At 39.5% G+C, this 22,932-nt stretch overlaps 2 protein-coding genes and 1 long non-coding RNA gene across 3 annotated transcripts; 1 reads left to right on the top strand and 2 right to left on the bottom strand.

The window, feature by feature from the left end:
- Positions 1-2: 2 nt before the first annotated feature.
- Positions 3-3,116, bottom strand: LOC133401953 (G-protein coupled receptor 20-like). Its single transcript, XM_061675485.1, has 6 exons — positions 3,090-3,116; positions 2,729-2,995; positions 2,148-2,392; positions 1,578-1,662; positions 1,373-1,498; positions 3-188 (listed from the first exon to the last, which is right to left on the bottom strand). Exons 1-6 carry the CDS (start codon positions 3,114-3,116, stop codon positions 3-5), a joined length of 936 nt encoding a protein of 311 aa, XP_061531469.1.
- Positions 3,117-9,195: 6,079 nt separating this feature from the next.
- On the bottom strand, positions 9,196-21,664 carry LOC133401651 (diacylglycerol O-acyltransferase 1-like). Its single transcript, XM_061674876.1, has 17 exons — positions 21,214-21,664; positions 20,712-20,799; positions 19,673-19,713; positions 18,891-18,976; positions 17,616-17,668; positions 16,823-16,928; positions 14,069-14,197; positions 13,866-13,934; positions 13,643-13,746; positions 13,381-13,419; positions 13,233-13,274; positions 13,107-13,151; positions 12,859-12,971; positions 12,528-12,593; positions 10,808-10,895; positions 10,641-10,703; positions 9,196-10,245 (listed from the first exon to the last, which is right to left on the bottom strand). The coding sequence occupies exons 1-17, from the start codon at positions 21,459-21,461 to the stop codon at positions 10,096-10,098; spliced, it is 1,530 nt and encodes a 509-aa protein (XP_061530860.1). The 5' UTR covers positions 21,462-21,664; the 3' UTR covers positions 9,196-10,095.
- LOC133401652 (uncharacterized) lies at positions 20,858-22,457 on the top strand. The gene is made up of 3 exons (XR_009768451.1): positions 20,858-20,930; positions 22,252-22,311; positions 22,389-22,457. It is a non-coding gene; the product is annotated as an uncharacterized LOC133401652 (long non-coding RNA).
- Positions 22,458-22,932: the final 475 nt, after the last annotated feature.

The raw sequence follows: 22,932 nt of genomic DNA, 5'->3' as shown, positions 1-22,932 counted from the left end.
ATTTAGAATGTGTGAATCTTCTGAGTGTCTTTCTGCAGTGGCGGGGGAATCGTGTTCATCATGATCACATTGTTAGGGACGGCTGTGGCGGGTTCCCCCCCTGAGGCCTTGGAGCTGTGCTGCATGCTGATGATGTCACCGCTGCTTTGCTCTGCCTCTGCACGCCGGAAAATATTCTTCATAGTTGCCTGAGAAGTAAAGGGACAGTCTTATTATCAAATGACTCAATAATGAGTGATTAATTAATGGACGAGCAGATTGCGTATGCAGGGAAAGACATATTATACAGATTTAGAAATATTGTATAAATGTCTCTTGGTACAGTTCAACCTCTCAGGTAGAATACAATCTGTTCTGATTTGTTTGAATTTTAAAGTTTTCCCATAGTCAAATTAAACTTTGTTGTTATTATCTGTACAGGCAACATTTTAAATTTGTTAGTATTCTTTTTATTTTATTATTCTTAAGTGTAAAAATAAAACTGCTGTTAAGTAAAAACAAACACTCAGGGACTGTGTGAATCTGCTGTGATGTGTGTGTAACTGCGAGGTGGGTTAGACCCAGTACTGGTAATTTTGTGGACCGGCATATCGAAGCGCATTTAAAAGCGGGACGTCTGTGTGGCCGTGTTCACAGCCGACTTCAATCCTGTCCAATCGGAGCGGCTCCTCTCATTGCCTTTCAATACAGCTCATGAGTGTTACACCTTTAGTCTTTGACATGGCAAAATAAGAAAACTATGAGTCCGGGAGATCATTTATAAGGAACTGCAAGCAGACCTTCAGGGGCAGATGATGTAAAATTGACTAACGAGATCGGCGCCGTAAAATGGGCACTTGGAGACTGAAGGTTAAAGGTTTTGTGCTAACACAAACTGCAATTTTAAACGGTTCATATTTCCCGCCACCTTGTCTGAAAGGCCCAAGTTGAAGCTTGAAGAAAAAGAGCCCCAAAGCATGATGCTGCCACCAACATGCTTCACTGTAGGTATGTTGTTCTTCAGGTCATGAGCAGTGTTGTGTTTGTGCCAAACATACATTTTGAAATAACACATTTTACACAATGAGAGAGACAGAGATTGAGTTGTATAGTTTTTAGGTCACATTTTTTTGTCATACTACAAAAAGCTGGCATTTGAACAAGGGTGTGTAGACCTTTTAGGTGAACTCAATTTTCCCCAAAATGTTACATTTGTTTTTTGTTTTTGTCCTAAATGTATATTTTGTCATAGTGTCTGTTGTCGCACTCGAGTGGCCCCAACTACCGGAGACTTAATTCCTTGTGTTTTATAACATACTTGGCCAATAAAGATGATTCTGATTCATACTAAGGAATTCCACTCTATTGTACAACTAAGAAGCTGCAATCTTACTTGAAAGTTATTTGTCACAAAGCAGTAGACCACCGGATCCATGCAGCTATTCAGACTGCTGAGCGTGACGGTCAAATGGTAGACGATGGCGTGGTGAGGCATATCGGGGTAGAAATACACCACCACCTACATGCCAGATACATAATGCGATATCACTGCTTGGCGACTAAAATTGATAATAATGTGTCAGTTCCTCTCAACCCACCTGTCGTATGTGGAATGGTGTGAAGCAGACAGTGAAGATGATCAGCACTGTGGTGAGCAGCTGGACGGCCCTCCTCCGTCTTTTCCTGCACAGATAAACAAGGATGTCCTGTACTTTTCCTCTCCATTTTTCGCCAGAGACTAAGATGATGTATCGATTATCAATTAATTGTTTTGTCTCGTCCACATGTTTGTGACAAAATCATAGTGTGGGTACACTGCATACAGTTATATGGAATACAGATTTAATTGTACATGCTCCAAATATGTGACACACCCTACTCATTTCAAAGGTTATTTCTCATGCTTCATGATATTGACAGCAAAATTGCCACCCTATCATCAAGCAAAACTCCGGTTACCCATTTTTAACGAAAAACAATTAAGAAAATGTGTTTTTTCCAGACCCAAACTGCATTGTCTGTGAAACATTTCAAAAATGAAATGGAACAAAATAAGTAAACACAAAGTCTCCTGTATTTTTAAACATTAGCACTTCAATACTTTCTTAAACAAGGCAATGTTTCAGAAAATCACAATTAACTGATAATCACATCTGTTGGTTGTATACCTGCTCTGCTGCATGAGGCGATGATCAGCAAGCGCCCAAACGATACGCAGGGTGAACACCACGATGACGATGAGGGGTATAAAGAACTCAGTAAGAGTGAGGAAGAGGAGTTTGGAGAGGCAACAGCCTGTATGTTGGAAGGCAGTGGACAGGAAGGAGTAGGTGACCACGATGGCGAACAGCCACACAGAGACACACACACATTTGGCCACGCCAGAGTTGCGCCACCGACGAGATGCTTCAACCTGTAAGGACATGAAAATGACAGTTTTTATTGAGCAACAACCCTGTAGCGCCAATTGTATCATATGTGATACTTAAATTTGCATTCATTAATGGTGAATGTTATGTTTTTATATTTGGAATTATAAATATGTTAAATATATTTGTGTACTATTGTGTTTTTGGCTGTTTACAAAAGAGAACATTTGATCATTGTGACTGTTTGCATCAAATATTATATGATATACATTGAAGGTTATATAGGAAATAAATGTTTTGGGGGAAAAAACATTGCCTTCCTAAAGGACCAAAAAAAAGTCAAAATTTTCTGAGAATTTGAATTTCCTGTCAAGACTCGCCTGCACGATGGCGAGGTAGCGGTCCACACAAATGCAGGTGAGGAAGAGGATGCTGCAGTACATGTTGACAAAGTAGCTGAAGATGTGCAAGTACGAGCAGGTGAGGCAAGCTCCACCACTGAAATAAAGCAGGATGCGCGTCGGCAGAGAGAGATTGACCAGCAGGTCAGTCACGGCCAGATTGATGGTGTAGATCACTGAGGTGCTCTTTTGCTTGGTGCGAAAACAGAACACGTAAAGAGCCAACGTGTTGAGCACCAAGCCCACCTGAAATAGAAGCGGAGATACTCAACATGACAGTCAGTGGTTATGCTAAAGATTCGATCCAAAACAGGATTCCCAGATAAGATACTGTACCTACCAGGAAAATGATGAAGTTTATGACCATGAGTGCAATCCATAGTCCATAGAAGTCATTGTAAAGTCCCTCATCCAAATGAGCTAGTTTTTGAAGAGTTTGTGAAGAGTCAGCAACACGAATGGCATGGAAGCATTCCGTGCCACTCGTGTTGCTGACTCTTGACACATCCGCATGGCTGACAAGCGAAGTGTTGGTCACAGTCCAGGATGCTGTGCTGTTTGCAGTAACGGTGATCATGGCGGACACTGATGACGATGGTGGTGGAGAGCACCTGGATGATGATGAAGAGAAGAACAAGGGTTTAAAGAATACATTCAGACAGTGGAGGGTACAATTTTGAAATGTTATTGTATACTATATAATGTATTTGTACAAAAATACTTATTTTAAAATAGCATTTCCCCCATTATTTTCCTTATCATTTGCCTGATATAAAAATGGTATATAATTTGATTACTCCTGTATGAATATACATTTTTAGCAGGACACTTCTCAAGGCCAATACATTGTACTATGTATAAGTTTTATCCATTTGTTTTTAAAACCAATTTGCTACTACGCAAGCAAAAATGTCATCACAAAATCATCTCATTAGATTCAATACAAGAGCTACGTCACGTTGCATAATAAGGCCACGAAAGGTACTGTACAACAGTGCGTATCACTGGAGTCAGTGATGCTGTAGCGGTGCAATTGACTATACTGAACAGGATAAACAGTATAGAAAATGAATGGAAGATTAGCACCAGTGTAAACCACCGTGGTGAATTGGTCATAACTTCATTAACAAATATTAGAGCATGTGTTCTAAAGTAATTTGCCCTGTGCCTGATTAAACATAAACTTTGAAACACGCACACATCCCTATGTCTGGCACATTCTCAGTCCTCTACTTCAGTGCGGCTGTTGCTGTTGGCATGGCTACAATGACAAAGTAAATTTAAGCCCATCTTCAGTTTATTTGTGTTGTCTATTTATAATGTTATTTATTGCTACTGCTCAAAAGGAACATAAACACAGTATGTTCATTTGTAGTTCTCATGAGGAGAAACATTTCGATAGGACATCATCCGCACCACAGTAACAATCATAAAGAGTAAATGACTGTGTATGATGGGGCTGGAGAGTTTAGACAGTTGGTAAATGGATTTTTGTTAATAGGACATATTAAGTGAAAGGCCCATTAAAAATAAATAATGCCTGCAATATATTGTCAAATGGGTGCTGACATCATATATTCCAAAAGCTATAGATGGAAAAAAAGAAACTACAGTATTTACATGGAAAATAACATCAGATTTTTCCAAATGTGAGCTTTAAAAAATCTTAAATCTTAAATAATCAATCCAGCAATCTTGACAGGCCGCTTTGTTTAGGTACACCTGCACAATCTAATTCAATAGAGCTGTACACTATTGTCATTCTGCTTATACACACATTCCATATGTGTCAATATGTATTATCAGAAGTACCAGTACAACATTTATTCTACTCTATATTCATATCTAAAATATATCTTGTCTCACAGTTGTTGTTTTTTACAGTTGTCTCAAATCAATAATTCAACTTAATGGTTTATAATGTATACGCCATCATTATTGTAATGGATGTATGCTGTCGGTAAATGCCTTTAAAACAATATTACACACATTTCTCCCTGGAAATACAGTAGATATGGATAATAGATAAGTACATAGGTCTAGATATGCGTCCTGTGCTACAAAAGGCAACACATGCACACCGAATGCGTTTTGCTCATGCACGCAAGCTAAGGGGCCAGCTGATGAACTCTATTCAGACTTGATGAAAATCACATGCTGCACTGTATGAGTGAGGTGTGAAGAGTGTGACATGTCTTTGAGACAAAATAAATACAAAAATGCTATCAAAATGTCATTCATTTATTGTCAATTTTGTACGTTTTTATCGTAGAGACCAACATTGTAGAGACCAACAAGAGAAACACTTTAAAAAGAGAAATAATGAAAAGTAAGACACCACAGTGACCTTTAGCCATTGCAGAGCACAAACAAGTCCTGAGCTACGAACTTCCAAGCAGACATTTCAGCTACAAAATATTTCTATAATGTTTCCCACAGGAGAAAAAGCAGTTTGATGGAAATGGGTCTTCAATAACTAATTTACGTACCTGTAAAAAAAAAAAAGGGGCTTACGGGTAGTCAAACGCCCCAAAAGTGGTCCAATTTGGAGAGTTTTGAATTGAGCCTTGAATGTCAAACAAAGTGCAAGATGTGAGTAAATCTTGGGAGATTTGAGTTCAATGAGCATGTAAACTCCAGCACTGTTTTTCTTATTGTTTGGGTGTTTTTGTGATGCCACCAGAGAATGGTAAAGAAGGGAATGAGCAATGATAGCCATAGAACAGTACATAGAAATTTCTGCTGCATAAGAAAATGACCGGCTGCGCAATAGAATTAGGTAAGAAGACAATTAATAAATATCAATTCCATACAAACAAGTATTTTGCCAGCAGATGCTAACATAAATACAATACAGCAATGATTCTCAAAGTCTGGTACGAGTACCACTAGGTATGTGGGCCCTTTTCTAGTGGTACGCAAAAGAATTACCGAATTATAGTAAATACAAATAAAATTGACCACATTTAAAACATGCAATACAATCAAATATATTGGAATGAAGCTTGCAGCTATGCATTCAGCCTGTTTAAAGTTTTATTTATTTATTTTCTTAAAGCCAGTAGCCTGGAGTAAATGTTTTACTTTCATAGTAGTAGCAGTTCAGTTGCATTTAACTTAAGTACGTAACAATACATTTGCAAACATTTATTTAAGCACAATTTTTTATTTAACTTTTTTATGCAGCGCATTTCAATAAAATCATTACTTGAGTACACTATCTTAATTTTCTATATTTAAGCGCCGTGTTAATGTTCAAACTGCATAACGTTATAGAGCCTTACAATAGACTTTTAAGACTGAAACCTGTGCCTCGTTTTTGATCAACACTTATTTTAATGTTGGTCATTATGGTGGCACGTGGAGAGTTCAGTATTTTTTTGAGGTGGTACTTGGTGTAAAAACTTTGACAACCACTGGTATGTAGGTACTACACACCAATAAATAATGCCAGCAGTTTATTATAAAAGCAACACTAGGTAGTAGCATTGCTTTCCACAAATTCCTGTTCTCTATTGGAGAGTGATTAACTTCTTTTTACACTTACATACGACAGATGATAATGTCAACATGTTCCTTTAAACTTTGATAAACCCATAATGAAAGTTTCATGATGGCCACCGTTTGTGGCGGAACCAAACAAATGCATTTTACATAATAAGAAGTCAACCAGTATCACAGAACAGACTGCGTTAAGAGTTTGGACGTTTCACTGTAATTGATAATTGGAGCTTATTTTTCCCCCCGTGATAAATCATGAAAATATAAACTTTGCTCGTTTAACCATTAGACACTCTCTCTCTCTCTCTGAGTATATATTTATAATTATGGGAAACACTTGTGTGGCCTCTTAATGGACTCTACATTTATTTATTGCATACAGTGTATATCAAACCAATACAGCAACGCATACTGTCGGCATGTTGCTGTATACAATACTTCAAAAAACAGTGGTGATGCAATGGCATCAAAGACACGCGGAGAAGAGGCTGGAGGGCTCAGAGGCACATCACAAATAAATTCCAGCAGCGTGGGAGTCTCTAAACGCTAGTATGCGTGTGTGTGTGTGTGTGTGTGTTTGTGTGTGAGGACCAGCACAGGAGAGATGAAACAAAGATCTCACACTATCCAGCATCAAATTATTACATTTTAGAGAACCCCTTAAGGCAATCAACACATTTTGTTGCTGTAATAACTTTGATTTAAGTGTCATAACTGTTCTGGTTGCAAGAAAACTCCACTTGTTGGGAAACAGAATGGGTACGTATGAATACAACCAGATAGATTTGCATCAAGAGTATACATTTATGGATCAACTCAAATAAATACATTGTACATACATTGTACTAAATGCAGTAAACACTTGCAGCAGTGGATGGCCCTTAATGCTCAATTCAAGCATGTTTTCCATGTGCTTGTGGCGACCCAGATTACTGCTATAAAGCTATTATACACAATTTGCCCTAAACAAGACAACAACAGAGTATCTTAAACTTAAATGTAAACCTACCTTGAGAGGAAGCACAATTATTCTAGTAGAAGACTCACACAGTCCCTAAGGTGGGTTCAAATCCTTGATGCAGTGATTGATTTCCAAGCAGGGCTTCACATCTTCATCTCTGCTCACACCTGATGCCTTGCCCTACACAAGTTCAGAGAACAAAAAGTCATCATCTTCATGTGTCCCTGTAGTTTCTTTCCTGCTCCACGCACCCCCCCCCCCCCCCACATTTAAATCACCAAAGCGTTCTATTGTGTGTCATCCTCCCTTCAGTGTGTCTCTTCTGTCTTTCTGCGCCTATTAACATTCCTCTTAACATCCTATCTCCCCCTTCAATGTAGTCCTAAATTTCTCCCTCCCTCTCACCCAGAAATATCCCCACTATTTGGTCCTCAGACAGGAAGTATGAGTATCTGTTTACATTGTGATCGGACACGCACGCCCATGTGAACTGTCAGCTAATATCGCAACACACTAATAAAAATGGGCAAATGGAGTGGCATGGTAGATTACCGATTAGAACATCCGTTTAAGAGTTCTGAGGTTGGGGGTTTGAATCCGGACTCTGGCCTTTTTGTGTGACGTTTGTATGTTCTTCCCGTGCTTGTGAGGATTATTCTGGTCACAATAAATTTGAATCATGCAGGCAAATCAAATCAAATCAGGCAAATTAAAATTTACAGTATGTAAAAAATAATAATTATTTTTAAAAAGCCCATTAATTATCATTAATTTAATGGAAAGGGTCTAACTTTTACAAATGAATATTCCTACACCTCCCACACACAGAATATAACTAAATATTTTCACCTGGGTTAGGGTTAAAATGTATTGCATTGATTTGCAAATACTATACATAGTGTGTCGAAAGTCTGTTTATACTTCGCCCCCAGGCCTCGATCTGCTGCATCCCATCTGACAGACTGAGACAGGTTTGTGTCTCCTGGTTTCCTGTCGAGAGGATCATCATCACTCACAGCTTGGCAGCGTTCCTCGGAAATATCCGGAATAACGGATGTCTGGAGAGGGGCCATGGATCAACCTGTTACTGAGCACCGACACAAAGAGAAGACGCAGGACACGAATGACACAAAAGAAGATAGTGAAGGGTGAGGTGTCCAGAAGAAGTTAGTCAAAGTAAGTGAAAGCAGTCAAAGATGGAGGGAGGGGGATATCTGTATGTAAATGTTTAAACATAGAAATGACAGGCGGATCAGTGTATGACATATTTTTGTGTGGGAGTGTGAGGGTCAACACTGACCTTCCAGCGTGTGAGTCAAGCAAGGAGAAGTGAAAGACTGTTTATGTCGGGAATTAGCTGATGATGGACGACAGATGGCAAAGTTTCTGCACCTTTTACGTCGCTCTCTCTGTTTTCATGATGCATGACGTGATATATTTGTCAGGGATGAGAGGCCGATAGATTGAGCTATCTGTCCTTCACTCGTCTCCTTTTGCTGCTTGTTGACATTTTTTTTTCAGTTTGATGGACCCTTCAGATGTTTGGGGAAGGATCGCATCCACTAACAACTGCCTGCAGTGCTGAGTGGAAAATGTAATTTTACTGAGCCACCAAGGCAGATACGTGAACAAGTTTTGGTCAGCAAACATGGTGGACGTGTTAAACTTAAAACTCGATTCTGCCAGAAACTTAGTCTATAGTAACTTAAGGTGTAGGGCAGTGATTTGCAAATTTTGGTACGAGTACAACTAGTGGTATGCAAAGGAATCACTGCAAGTACATCCATCCATCCATCCCTCCATTTTCTGAGCCGCTTCTCCTCACTAGGGTTCAAGACCCTGACTGGACCATCCGCCAACATCCCCTGGACTCACGGCTGTGGTGTCCTTGAGCAAGACACTGATACCATGAAATGCTCCCCGGGTGCTTCAGCTGACCCCTGCTCCAGTGTGTTCCACTAACGTGTATGTGTTCACGGTGATGGGTAAAATGGAGAGAACAAATTTTGTGTGCATGCTCATGACAATAAAGGTGATTCTTCTTCTTCTTAAAAGAAAATTCACATTTAATTTCTCAAACGCTTAACAGCAACATGATTTTTGTATTTACAATTGTAAAAATAAAACAAGAAATACAAACTGTATGGCAATACAATCTCACCAGCATATAAATTATTTTTCTGTGTTCATTTAATTTCACATTAACATTTTGAGTCCTTTGACAAAAGTACACAATGATAATGTCTACTAAGGAACTTCACACATAGTCAGCATTAACATTTAGCATTACTCACTTTTAGTACCCAAGATGCATTACAGTAGAGGAGGAACAACACACTAGGCCGAAACTTTCTGCAATACGTTTTCTTAAAAAAATTATGATTCTCGTCAGGATGTACGGAAAAGGGTTAATTCATAAAATAAAAAAACTGTCCCTGTGACAAAATTTAGTGTTTTAGTGCAGCATATACACCGTACTTTGAGTTATGCAGCAATGAAAACAGTTTTTATGTTCTATGTACCATTTTCTACTAAATTAACGTCAGGACACAGGAAAAAAAGATATTCTCATGTACCATCTATTTCTTTCTTGAAGAGATGTGGAAAAAAGTTCCCCAGCAGACAGAAAGACTACTTGGACCCAATTTATGTGACATTATGTGAGGGAATTTGAACAAAAATGTGTGGAAATTTCACAAGCTGAATATTTATGAACTGTGACGTTAAAAACACTTTTACACCTCATAACTGCAAAAAATGAGTGGGCCACTTAAAGTTAAGGTGACTAAAGTGTCTTATGGCTGCCATGTCAAATAGTTCAGCAAGTCTCCGTCTGCACTGTAAAATCCTAGAAGGCAGGTGAAAAATCCAAAATATGTTCACATCAGTCAGTCTCTTGTCGGTAATGCAGGACGTAGTAGTCATGGACGTACATCAGGACGGCAAATGGTTGACCAATTATGAGTGAAATCCACACTGCGGCGTTGCCGTAGTTACCACGCAGGTTATGACCAACAAACCAAGCTAATGGAAGCTAATGAAAAATAAGAAAACAACATTGATGTTTATTAGGAGCGGTAGAGAAGAGATTGTATTGTAACCCCTTTAGAAACCAAACATGCTGCTATGCTCATAAGATGGGCAAGGAACCATATTTGGTTATTTAAACTTCAGTTTAAATGGATGCCATGCGCATTACAACAAGGCAGTAGAAGCATGTGATATCTCCCACACAACCAATGATGATAGTAACGATAAATGATTATTACAAAACATAAGGAAAAATGTATATACCCCTTTATCTTTTTTTTTTATTTATGATCTTAAGCACAACCTAATTGAAAGTGAAAACATTGAAAAACAAACATATATGGCAAAATAAGAATTTTAATACAACATTTACAGCTTTTGGGTTCAGAATCATCTTACCTGAGCCATCATGCCCATGAAGGCCCACAGTCGGAACATCCTTAGAGGGACACTCACCAGATACTAAGACACAGATCGGAAAAAAAACAACAGATGGCACTTGAAACTTTACATCTGCTTCCAAATGTTTGCATGAACAGAGGGTCAGTTCATGGGCTCAGCTGTACCTCGTGAAAGAACGCCGACAAGAAGAAGACTGCTGACTGGCCAACTATCTTACTAAAACCTCTCCTCAGCAGCGGCTTGTAAAAGTGCCTGCAAGAAGAAAACAACATGATATGGCTTGAAACTTAGGAGTGATAAATCACAGAGTAACTCTACTGGCCATACAATATTATTTAAATATTCCCAACTATAATATTACAAGACAGCTGTTAAGCAGTACTATGTTCTATATGAAGTTTTGCCTTGATATACAAACTCAAATGACTTGTATCTCAAATCATCTTTCCCCACTGAAATTCATGGAAATGCCATTATTCCAATCCAGCCTCCGAAAAAAAACAACAACAAACAGTTTTTATTAAGAAATAGCACTATATAATACAGTAAACCCTACTTTATCGTGGTGGTTACATTCCAGAAAAACCCACACAACAAATAAAATCCGTAGTAGCACCCAATTATTTATTATATTATTATCCAAATTTATAAGTTTTACATACGCAATTCAATGCCAATAAGAGATACTTAAGATAGGTGCAGGTGTTTCCACTTGAGGTCACCATCCACACAAGCAAATGCCTATTAAAGGCAAGTGTACTCTACTTGAATGACACAAACAATAGCCCATGCAATCATGGTGTAAACAGGCGATTTCCTGGGTTAACCACAGACACTGTGCCTCACACTGATGGTCCTGGCATTGTAGTCAGCGAAACACATTATGGGTACCCAGAATTTGATGCGGTGTTACTAGAGTACTGTAGTTGTAGAAAAATCAAGCTAAATGTTGCTCTTTACTAGCATTTGTTCCAGTCGATAATGTTATGAGTGTGTGCATTAGCTATTCGACAGGCTAAGGTTGGTATTTGTGAATTTATTTCATACAACTCTGACTGTGGCTTGTGTTTTAAACTGTCTTTTTGGTCATGTTCTTTGTATCCTCAACCAATTTGGTGACTTACCAAATGCATGAGTTGAGCTTACTCAGTAAGGTTATTTTTTTTCTGCTAAGAGCCCAACTGACCTGTGAGTCATTGCTGCCAGATTAAAATCATTTAACCAATGAAGCTAACTGTATCAGAAATGTGCAGATGAGTAACTGCACTACACTGACCTATAAAGAAATATGTGATGCACTGAATCCACAATAAGTGAACCACAATATAACGAGGGATTACTATATGTTACTATATCAGATCCCTTTAGATACTATATCAGATCGCAACTGCAGATGGGGTAAGACAGCTGTCCAGTTGACCATTTAACATCAGAGTTTGGACAATACTGTTCTTGAACTGAGATAATGAATTAGTTACTGTACTACCCTTTTTTCCTGTTGGAAAAAAGAAGGCAAGAAAAGAAGAAAATATGGTATGTAATTTCTGTGTTATCTGTATTGTTTTTAGATACCTTGATTTTTATAAAAATTAAAATTCTAATTAATTTGAATTTAAGGATCTTCATCGACTGAAATGAAACATTCATTAATAGCTGTGAAACAAGACTTTACTTTGGATAATTGTAAAGCATCTCCTCTTCGGGCTGTGTTTGTTTTTCTTGTTTCATGTGCTGTACTTGTGACTAGCACTGTCTTTTGAGTCATTTTCCAAACACATCATATTGTCATGTACAGTCTGCTTGCATCAAACCAAATGCTCCCCTGAGTTTACTTCGACGAATTTCGCTGCTCTGTCTCCAAATTTAAGTGTGTGAATAACTCACCGGAGACACCACTTGTGAACGGGGATGTTCCAGTTCTGCCAGAAATATGTCACCGACTCAGAGTTCCTGAAAGATGAGTCAGCAAAAAAGGATACTGAGGCTTTACAGAGTCTAAATACTGGAACAGTGGGTATGACACTTTCATTAATACTGATGGAGAACTCTTTCTGTGGCACTTTTAATACCCACTCACACCCCCCAAGGCTTTGCAAAATGGTAAACTGTCAATCACCACATTCACAGCCACGATTCACAGTAAAGCATTATACCAGTCCAATGAAAATTTAAATCGAAAATAACAACGGCAAAGCCTAAACAAACACATATTTACCACCAGTCTTTGTAGAACTGTCGATCTCCGAAGCGCAGAAGCTCTGCTGTGAAGTTCAAAGATGAGTGGAAGAACCAGTAGAAAAACATCAACCAAAGCAGATGGTTGGGTACCTATAGCAAGGCAAGGAACCTCATAAACATGAGGATGCATGGCATGAAATAATATAACAATTAAAAGCTTGCCATCTTTTATCTATCTGCAAAGCCCAGTATAACAGCTACCTCACATTTACATTTTTTACTCACAGCCAGTCTTAAGAGTCTCTCAGTCATCCGAGATAGATCCATGTCCTACAACACAAGACAGGAAAGAGGAGACAAGGTTACATATTTAAAGAATTTCTAAACATGCATGCCATGTTTGATGCTCACCTCCAGTGGCTTCATGGAGCTTTGAATGATGGGAATCATCCACTAGAAGAAAGAAAAGTGAAAACAGGTGTTAGGAGAATTTCTGACATGCACTATAATTGCATTTTAAAAAGAGACATTGAAGTGATTTCAATGCAAGTGCACCTACTTGTTGAGTTAGACCCACTAACATCTGGATGAGGAATAGCTGAGGACAAACACAAACAGGTGAAATGTAATAGTAGGAGTACTAAGAATTGTGAGACAACAACAGTTTGAAGACTATTCCCAAGCACACCACAGGTACTGTGCATGACCTGTATTTTCCCTCAAATAAGTAATTCATGTGGTAATGTCGATGCTGACTGATTGAACTAAAAACAAGTCAAGTAATAGACGATAGTTTCCGGATGAATGAAATATCTCCTCACCATCTCAAAAAGTCTCCTCATTAGGAAACTCATGCGGATCTTGGGAGAACGAGGAAAGTTGAGCTCATAGCACAGAGTGGGAGCAAAGGCAAAGTAGTACAGGTCTACAGATACACAAAGAGGAGCTAAATGTGACTTTCTGAATATTATTTTACAGGAAAAAGGCAATCAAAAATAGAAAAAAATAATTATCACACAAAACACAAATGATAAATTTAAGTACCTCTTATTGTAAGGTTGCCAGGGTAACATACTTTATGGTCATCTCCATTGCAGTACTTTGATGATGGACCTATGTAGAACAAAATTTACATGAATAAAATTAAGAATAAGTGATGCCGCAGTATCAAATGCCTGCCTATAGATGTCACTGTAAGAACATGAGCACAGGATGGAGCCATGTTTTTGTGTGTGCGTGTAACTTACAAGACAGTGACCTCGCTAGTTTCTTGGCGTTATTGGTGCTCAGCTCCCGACACCACATGTTGACGTCCTTGTAGGAGTAAAGCTTTAGGAAGAGAATGGTGTAAGTACTGAGTACGAACGCACCGCCAACTGAAGAAGAAGAAGAAGAGAGGATCACAGGAGGCACGTTAACTTCCATTGCGTGAACGGCACAGTGAGAAGTATGTTGTGATACTGAGCCTGAAGCTGGAGCAGTAGTTTGCCTGCAGAGAGTCACACTCACACACTTTATTGCGCTAATACAATTGCACACATGAGGAAGGGACACAAATAAAGATTGTTGTGCCAGAAGGGTGAGGTGCAGGTCAGAACACCTGGCGTCAAATCACAGCCGATCCTATTCGTTTGCCATCTGTCTCTCTGGCCAATGTAGCCTCCAGACAGCTACTGGTGATCGTAGTGACACGCACAATGTCATGACGTAAACTTTCCATCCAAGTCATAAAACCGCCATTATGTCTGTCAAAGACGCAAAGATGAATAGTAGCAGAAGCTAAAAACGAACCTATGAAATGTTGAGGTGGATCTGTTTAACATAGCAAAGACAGTTTTGTTCTTTCCCTTTTTACATTGACACTTTGGAGGCAAGTGTGTGTGCATATACATTGGTGGTCTTACACACATACACCCCCCTTGTGCACTGCCCTTCCGGTGTGAACAGCAGAGCGAGGAGGAGAACAGACAGATAGGCTGACTCCTTTACTCATTCACCTCCCAGTAAGAGGAGAAGACAGGACTAGAGGGGAGTGGAGAGGGGACAAAAAGTGAAAGTGATACTTTCTGCCTTTTATGGTGTTTGGACATTAAACTAATCTCAATGCCAAGTCAACAGATCAGAGTAATACATGCAATACAACAAGCAAATTACCATGCATTTGCAAGAAACCCATTATCTGCCTCATAATATGTCTCATAAAATTATACATGGCTGCACTAGAGCGATGACTAAAGGATAGAAGCAATGCCAAGAATTTGTACTTACCATACTGTATTATGTTAATGGTGTGAAACATTTGGGGGTTAGATGACAACAATGACCTTGATGGGGAATTTTATTTACATCTCCCAGTTGATTACGGTGAAGGGCAAAACAACTTTTAACAGCATTTGTATCCAGCCTGAGGAAGGGACTCTCTGTGCACAGGTTTCTGAGAGGACTGTCGGTCGTGCACACACACATATACTGCACATACACACACACACAAAACTGCAAACAAGTGTCTGCAGTCCAATACAGCAAGGGAAGCACAGACCTGCACAACCTGGAGACAAAGCAATGCTAAATAAGGACATGCCAGTCACGACCATACAGGAAGGCCAAGTCCTCAAGCAGGTCATTACCAAGTAGTCTACCAACATCTAAACATGGACGGAAAAAGACAGGTGGCTTGTAAATGAGCGAAAGCAATGGCTTTACAGTGGAACCTGTTCAGGGATGCTCAGGATTTTTTTTCTTAGGACAAAAATTTAAATAGAGCTAATCTGCATCGAACGATTATCAAAAAACAGATGTGGAGACATTTTGAACATTATTAACGTTTATACAAGTGTGATAAAAGTTTTAAAAATTAAAGCAACAAATTGTGTTATTTCCCTCGTTATGCTACTGGTACGTCCCAATGAGTTACATTTTCGGTTCTATGATAATCATCACACTTCTCCACTTTGGCATCACTGGTGCCGGTCTATGATGCTTTGGCTCCATAAAGGTTGGGAAACACTGCTTTAGGTGCTCATCCGACAGTTCCTGGCCAAGACGAATATTCCCGTGCTTGAGCATGCTCCCTAATCACCTAACCTGGCTCAATGTGATTCTTTTTTCCTCTTTCCCAAGATCGAGCGGGAAATCAGTGGGACCCATTATGAAATTGTGGATATCAAGACGGCTGTGATCACGGAGTTACGGAGGATTCCGGAAGAATCCTTCCAGGAGTATATAAAGGTAGGCTAGAGAAGGCAAGGAAAACGCGACAGACTGCAGGGGGATTACTTGCAAGAGGGAAAACCTGTAATTTGTAGTTTGGATTTAATTGCTGAGGTCACCCATGATGATGTCTCAGACGCTACATTTTTGTGCAATTTTAGGGATGTATTTCTGGATAGTTTTGCTTAGTTTCCAAAGTTGTACTAACTTTCATAAAATTTTTTCATTTAAGGTTTTTGAGACTGCACTCTGCTTAAAATGTTGTCTTACCATAAAACCTAAACATGCATACTTAATTACATGTGCTAGTGTATTATGAAGCCTACTGTGCATGCATTAGTAATTCTTTTTGGTTCCAGCGTGTGGCCATAGCTTCCATCATGCAGAATACAGTGACCCCTTGATGACCCTGTTCTGCAAACCGTACGCTCTTTGGAAACACCTCCCTCCTCCTCTTCTCTTCCTCCGCCAGCTGGATACAATCCAGTCATGACCAACTGGCCCATTACCACTTACCGGCTCCAATTATGAGGAGACGTCTTTTACTGCACAATCAAATGGGTCGACTGCTTCTTTGAAGGACAAAGACAGGAGTGCCCCCTTAATCTTTACTGCAATTACAATATTTTCTGTTTCGAACATCGCTATGTTGCAGGCGCTCAGAGAGGACAGATGACAATGTAGCACTTTAGTCAGCTAGCCTGCCACACTGCTATCTAGTTGGCAGCTAAATGGAAGCCAGGATAAATGGTATTTTAACAAAAGTTTAAAAAAAAAAAAAAACATTTTACCTGGGGTCGTGGAGGGCACCAAGAGGACCACTGCGGCGGGGAATGTCAGCATGACAGTCAGATTAACACTATGGACAAGAAAGCCCACATGCTCACTAAATGAACTCTGGACAGGGGGAGACAGAAAGACACACACGGTCAGTAGGGTTGGTTGTAATAAATAAGCCACCGATGTCAAACACATTGAGCTTCCACTGAGATTACAGGTACTGATATACTGTGCAATTAACATTACTGGAGGCATGGTGGGCGACTGGTTCGAGCGTCTGCCTCATAGTTCTGAGGACCGGGGTTTAATCCCCGGCCCCGCCTGTGTGGAGTTTGCATGTTCTCCCCGTGCCTGCGTGGGTTTTCTCCAGGCACTCTGGTTTCCTTCCACATCCCAAAAACATGCATGGTAGGTTAATTGACAACTCTAAATTGCCTGTAGGTGTGAATGTGAATGCGAATGGTTGTTTGTTTGTATGTGCCCTGCGATTGACTGGCAACCAGTTCAGGCTGTACCCCACCTCCAGCCCGATGATAGCTGGGATAGGCTCCAGCACGCCCTCGACCCTAGTGAGGAGAAGCGGCTTAGAAAATGGATGGATGGATGTTTCGAACAGACAAAGCATGATTGAATGTACTAAATGCAGACAGTGAAACAAATTTTGTGTTTCATTGGCAACTGGGTGGGCTATTCATTATTAAAGGAATATTTTCGAAAAATAATCAAATAATGAATTTTAAAAAGTTCAGTCGATGTCTGGTGTTTAATTGTATATTGAAAAATGGAGGGTTTTTGTGCACTTACCTTTGACAGCTGCCTTTCTGTATAAAGAGCCACCATGATAAACACATTGGACACTGTTGAAAACAATGAACGTCAAAAATTGACAATGCATTTCCCACCAAAACACAATTGTCTAAATTGCTTGTTTTATAATCCCGGAATGCCTTGGAATTGTACGAAAAGACATTACTTTTACACTACTCCAAAATGTGACAATGGTTTTAGAAGGAAATTATTTATGCAACATGTTTTGTGGCCAGAGAAATCATTGACTAACATTTTATTATTATTATTATTATTTCTACAAGCCAATGTTCCTGCCTTGTAAGAAGCACACAAACTCTGTTTTCTTCTCACAAAGACATACATGATCACACTCAATTTAACAGCAATTTTACCAAAAGAAATGAGCTAGCACTAACAGATCATATGGGTTGCACAGAACACACCAATTCCATGCATGGATGCGTACACAAGTACAAGTAATTCATTTCTTCTATTTTGCTTCACTGCAGAAGGTTGATTAAATGTAGACATTTAATAATAATGGGTGCTCTTATCACTGGTGTGTAAAATGTGATACATCAGGGATCGGGTATGGATTCCATCAGGTTTCGCTCTGAAAGAAATGGAGCAGTAAAATCCTGAACTAAATGGAGGAATTGCTTCATTGTATTCTATTTTTCTTCATTACGATAAAGGATTATTAGCTTGTGTTTAAAAGTATAGAGACAAGTTATAGTCTCTTAATGCCTTTTTTTATGACAAAAAGCTAGACTTTGGGAATGGGAGTGATGAGTACTAAAAAAAATAAAGTGTGAGTCAGTATGATTAGATGGTATAAAAGCAGCTCATGTCGCTTATTTTCTTTGCGGCACAATACCTATGCAGTATGGCAGTATACAGGCCAAGTGGGCATCCCTCTAGAGACAAAGTGAGCTGCACCACAGCAGACTTTCACATTAGGCATTACAAAAAAAAAAAAATATATATATATATATATATATATATATATATATATATATATCCTGTGTGCGTCCCAAACAAAGGCACGTTAAGTCACTTTCTCATGGTAGCTGTGGTCTAATACTGTACTACTTAATCGCATAAAACTACATTTTGCTGTGTAATTCCCCATTGCTAATAATTAAATGTACTAAATCAGGGTACATCTTCTTGATGACATCGTGATATTATAATGTTTTAATTTATTCAGAAGAATAATGCATTCTCATTATCAATGATCATTTGACAATGATTTTTGCCTTTGGGGTAACCTGAGCTGTTCGTACCTACCAATCACCAGGCATGCCGCTGGCCAGCTGTAGGGGTCCTTCAAGAATAAGGAAATCACTTGAATAGGGTCCACCAGAACTCCGTATCTGTTAAATCAGAGTAAAAAAGAAAATGTTGAATTAAAATTAAACCACTCCAACCACATAGCATAGCAGTTTCACTTCAAAAAAAGGAAAACACAGTCAGATAAATACTTTTCTTTTAATTATGTTCCAGGCTTTCAACACTACACCGAGACTATTTGTAGAAGCAATAGCAGTTTGACTTGTTACAAGTGAAAAATTTCACTGAGTAATATAAGAGCCATTCTGGGATGAATAAAAACTGCCATTAGGAAATGATGCCCATGTTTTACACAGACTAAACATACAGGAACTGTAATGGACAAGCCGCACTTCCATGTTTGGCATAAGGTGGTATGTTGACTTCCGGTCAGCATGTAAATCCAAAGTGACAACATGGGAAATGTGTTAAAACTCAAAACAGAGTTAATGCTGAACGCAGTGGTACACCGTAGTGTTGGCAAGAAGCGCTATCTCCTCGTCCATGCTATTTTGACTTCGAAAAGTCGAAGTCCTAGGTTAACACACATTTAACGACAATAGTTATTTTTCAGTCAGATGGCGTCCCAGTTGTTTGTAACATATGGACAGCGGAAACTGTTACGACATCTCACCTTTTCAACCGGAATACTTAACGCATGGTCCATTGATCCAGTAAAAATTAATGTAAAGGAATAAAAAGATTATGCAGTAGTATAAAAATAAGCCAACCATGCTTACCTTAACAGGTTTTCTAGGAAAAGTCGGGCATTACTAAGTACCTGTAACAAAAAATAAGTTACAGGTTAGTTACATGTTTCCTTTGCAAAATGACACTTTTCACTTGCTCTTCGTCACTTTTTTCATTATTGGGATAAATTCTCTATTTTCTTCAACATTCTTCCTCCCCTCAAATTACTTTTTTCTTCCACTTCATCATACATTTCTCTTGTCATTCTTTTTTTTTTTTTTTTTTTTTTTTAATCTCTCTGGCTTGCTCACTCTATTTGTGAATGGATGGTGATATCTCATTACCCCACACAAAGGCTCCATGCCTGGGGATGGGACAGAAGTTCAGTAGGAATGAAGGGAAAACCTCTCGCGATGAACACAACGATCTGTGTTCAAAGGCTGGATTAGCAGCAGGCAGGCTTTGCTACAGCCTCATCCCTGCTCCTATTCTCTCACATTCAGCCCCTTCTTTGAGCACAGAAGAAGAAATTCTGTAAAATGTGTTGACATACTCGCCTTTGTATTCAATCATTGTGCCATACATGGAAATAATCTGGGTTCTGCGAGTGCATAAGGTGTATTTTATCTTAACTGAGGTACATCTGACCACACTGTCAAAACTTAAGAGCGCATTAAGGGGACTATCGATTGAAAACAAAAACCTTGCCAAGATGTATATTTATAGTGTTTAAGCTGGCAAAAGACCAATTCTGACAATGAGAAAGACATGAGTGCTCTCGAAGGCAAGTGGTTGTTTATAAAACTATTGTTGCACTCTTTTTTGGCTTCTCCAGCTCACAAATTTGGAGACTACAGTGTGCTGAAGGGTCTTGAAACTAAATGAAAATGGCTGTCCATCTTTAAATATTGAATATTAACATGGCTTGGCATCATAAACCCAAATAAATGGATTTGTGATGTAACCTGCCTCTCACCCAAAGTTATCTGGGATAGACTCCATTTTACCTGCAACCCTAATAAGGACTATAGTGCTATAGAAAATGGATGGATAGATGTAGCCCTGCATCCAAACTAAGCGTGCTCTTACCAGCATTATCACACACCAGTTTAGAATCCCTCTGTAGTTATTGTAACCACTGGATGAAGTCAGCAGGGAGTCCTGTGTCTTGTGACAGCTTGACGGGGATAAAGAATTAAAAACAAAGAGTTCAATTAAGTCATTGTCAGTAAAGGTGTGGTTTCACTGGAATGGCAGACTTTGTAAAGTCATGTCGGCACAAACTAACTTAAGACTCTTTCCGAACAGGTAGGCGTTAACTCCTTGAATGCCACAGTGCATGTATTAAGATAGCCGCTTTATATTTATTTCGATACGTTAGAGGTCATCCTCCTCGAACATAAATGTGGGAGATATAAATTGAAGTCAAGGGCGGTGACCGCTACTTAGTGGTAACGACGTGAACTCGATCCCCCACCAAACTAGCTAACATGTACATTAGCTTCCATTTTACACCGTTTGACGTTATGGCCGGTGCTGGATTTAAAAACAAATATACTTTCAGTATTTTGTTGTTGTTGTTATATCTCACCTTAATCTGTCATTTATGTCATTCTTACGTTTCTTTTTGTCACACTTTGCCGTGGGCCGGGCTGTCTCCAACAAGCGGTCAACTTTGCCCAGTTCGCTTATTCGCAGTTCGTTTATTTCAGCGGCCACCGAGAGCTGACTCGCCGACATACACTTCTTATTCATCCGCTGCAGACTCGCTCCTCTCCCCGCCGCAAAAGCAGCCCGTCTCCTGCGACTTAAGGCTCCGGCAGTGTCCGTATCTCCCATGGCGGCCGGGGAAAAATAACAACAACAAAAAGTTCAAGCCTCAAGTTCTGTTCGGTTGTTCAATTCGAGAAGTAGCATACTTAATGCTGCATTAAGTCACATGGGCGTAGGGCCCAAATAAAAACGGGAAGGAAGTACTAGTCGTCAAACAAATCCGCCCAAAAATTTGGATTTCCGCAGTTTCGAAACAGGTAGGGAGCGTCATGACCTCACTGGAAGTGTGTAAATCTGTAATCTGACACCGTAACCAACTGGCTGTTTTAAGAGCGAGACACACTATGACTATTCCCGGTTTTCTCAACGTTTATTGTGCTAAGGAACATAGTTTACGTTTAGAAAAATAAAAAATAAAATCTTGTGGCACCACCAAACAAAAATGTGTACGATATATACTTGAAATAATGATGATGTTGTCCTCGTTTACTCACAAATTTACTTCCTCAGTTATGTGAAATCTGGGCCTTTTTAGTTGAACGCAAAGCTTTTCCTTAGTCTGTTTTGTGAATGCCAACAGATAACGATACGGGTTAATTGTACCTTTATCTGCTCTTGGAAGAACTGTCCTTTGTTGTGTCTGTCTCTATACGTCGCTGCCATGCAACAAACAATTTTTCCCAACACTGATTGGGAATCATTTCACTATAATGGAATGCCAAACACTGAATTAAAGGGAAACATATTGTTAAAAATAGATACTATGTTAATACAAGGCACCGTGGAAGACTGGTTACTGGTTATCTTCCTCACAGTTCTGAGGGCCTGGGTTCAAATGATCTGTGTGTTCTCCCAGTACCTGCGTGGGTTTTCTCCGGGCACTCCGCTTTCCTCCCACATCCCAAAAACATGCATGGTAGGTTGACTGAAGACTCTAAATTGCTCGTAGGTGTGAATGTGAATGCTAATGGTTCTTTGTTTATATCTGCCCAGCAAATGGCTGGCGACCGGTTCAGGGTGTATCCCGTCTTTCGCCCACAGTCAGCTGGAAGAGGCTTCAGCACATCTGTGACCCCAGTGAGGATAAGCGGTAAGGAAAATGAATGGATGGATGTTTTGTTTGTGCTTTTCAAGGACCAGTGACTGACAAAGTATTTCAGTTCGCCTGGTAACCTTTTTAGAACTGCTACTAATTGGGCCTTGCTGAAAGACTTGAAGTCTTACCTTCTCAGATCAAAGTGAACTTTGGACAAACGTGGCTCTGAGCTGAACTTTCTTATTTCCTATTTGATTGAGGCAGCAGGACGGTTCGATAGTGGTTTAGCACAGATGAGAGTCCCGGTCTGTAAATGTTTCCTTTCACATTCCAAATGTATGCGTATTATGTTAACTTAGACTCTAAACTACTCACATGGTGTGAATGGGAGGGTGAATGGTTGTTTTTCTATATGTGCAACATGTGTGTGGTCTATATGGAAACCGGTCCAGGGTGTACCCCGGCACTCGCCCAGTTTCAGCTGCGATAGTATCCATCTCA

The sequence above is a fragment of the Phycodurus eques genome, chromosome 4 (genome assembly GCF_024500275.1).
Source record: "Phycodurus eques isolate BA_2022a chromosome 4, UOR_Pequ_1.1, whole genome shotgun sequence".
In the NCBI taxonomy this organism is placed as follows: domain Eukaryota; kingdom Metazoa; phylum Chordata; class Actinopteri; order Syngnathiformes; family Syngnathidae; genus Phycodurus; species Phycodurus eques.
The sequence above is the reverse complement of the archived record's forward strand: the minus strand, read 5'-3'. Positions and strand labels throughout refer to the sequence as shown.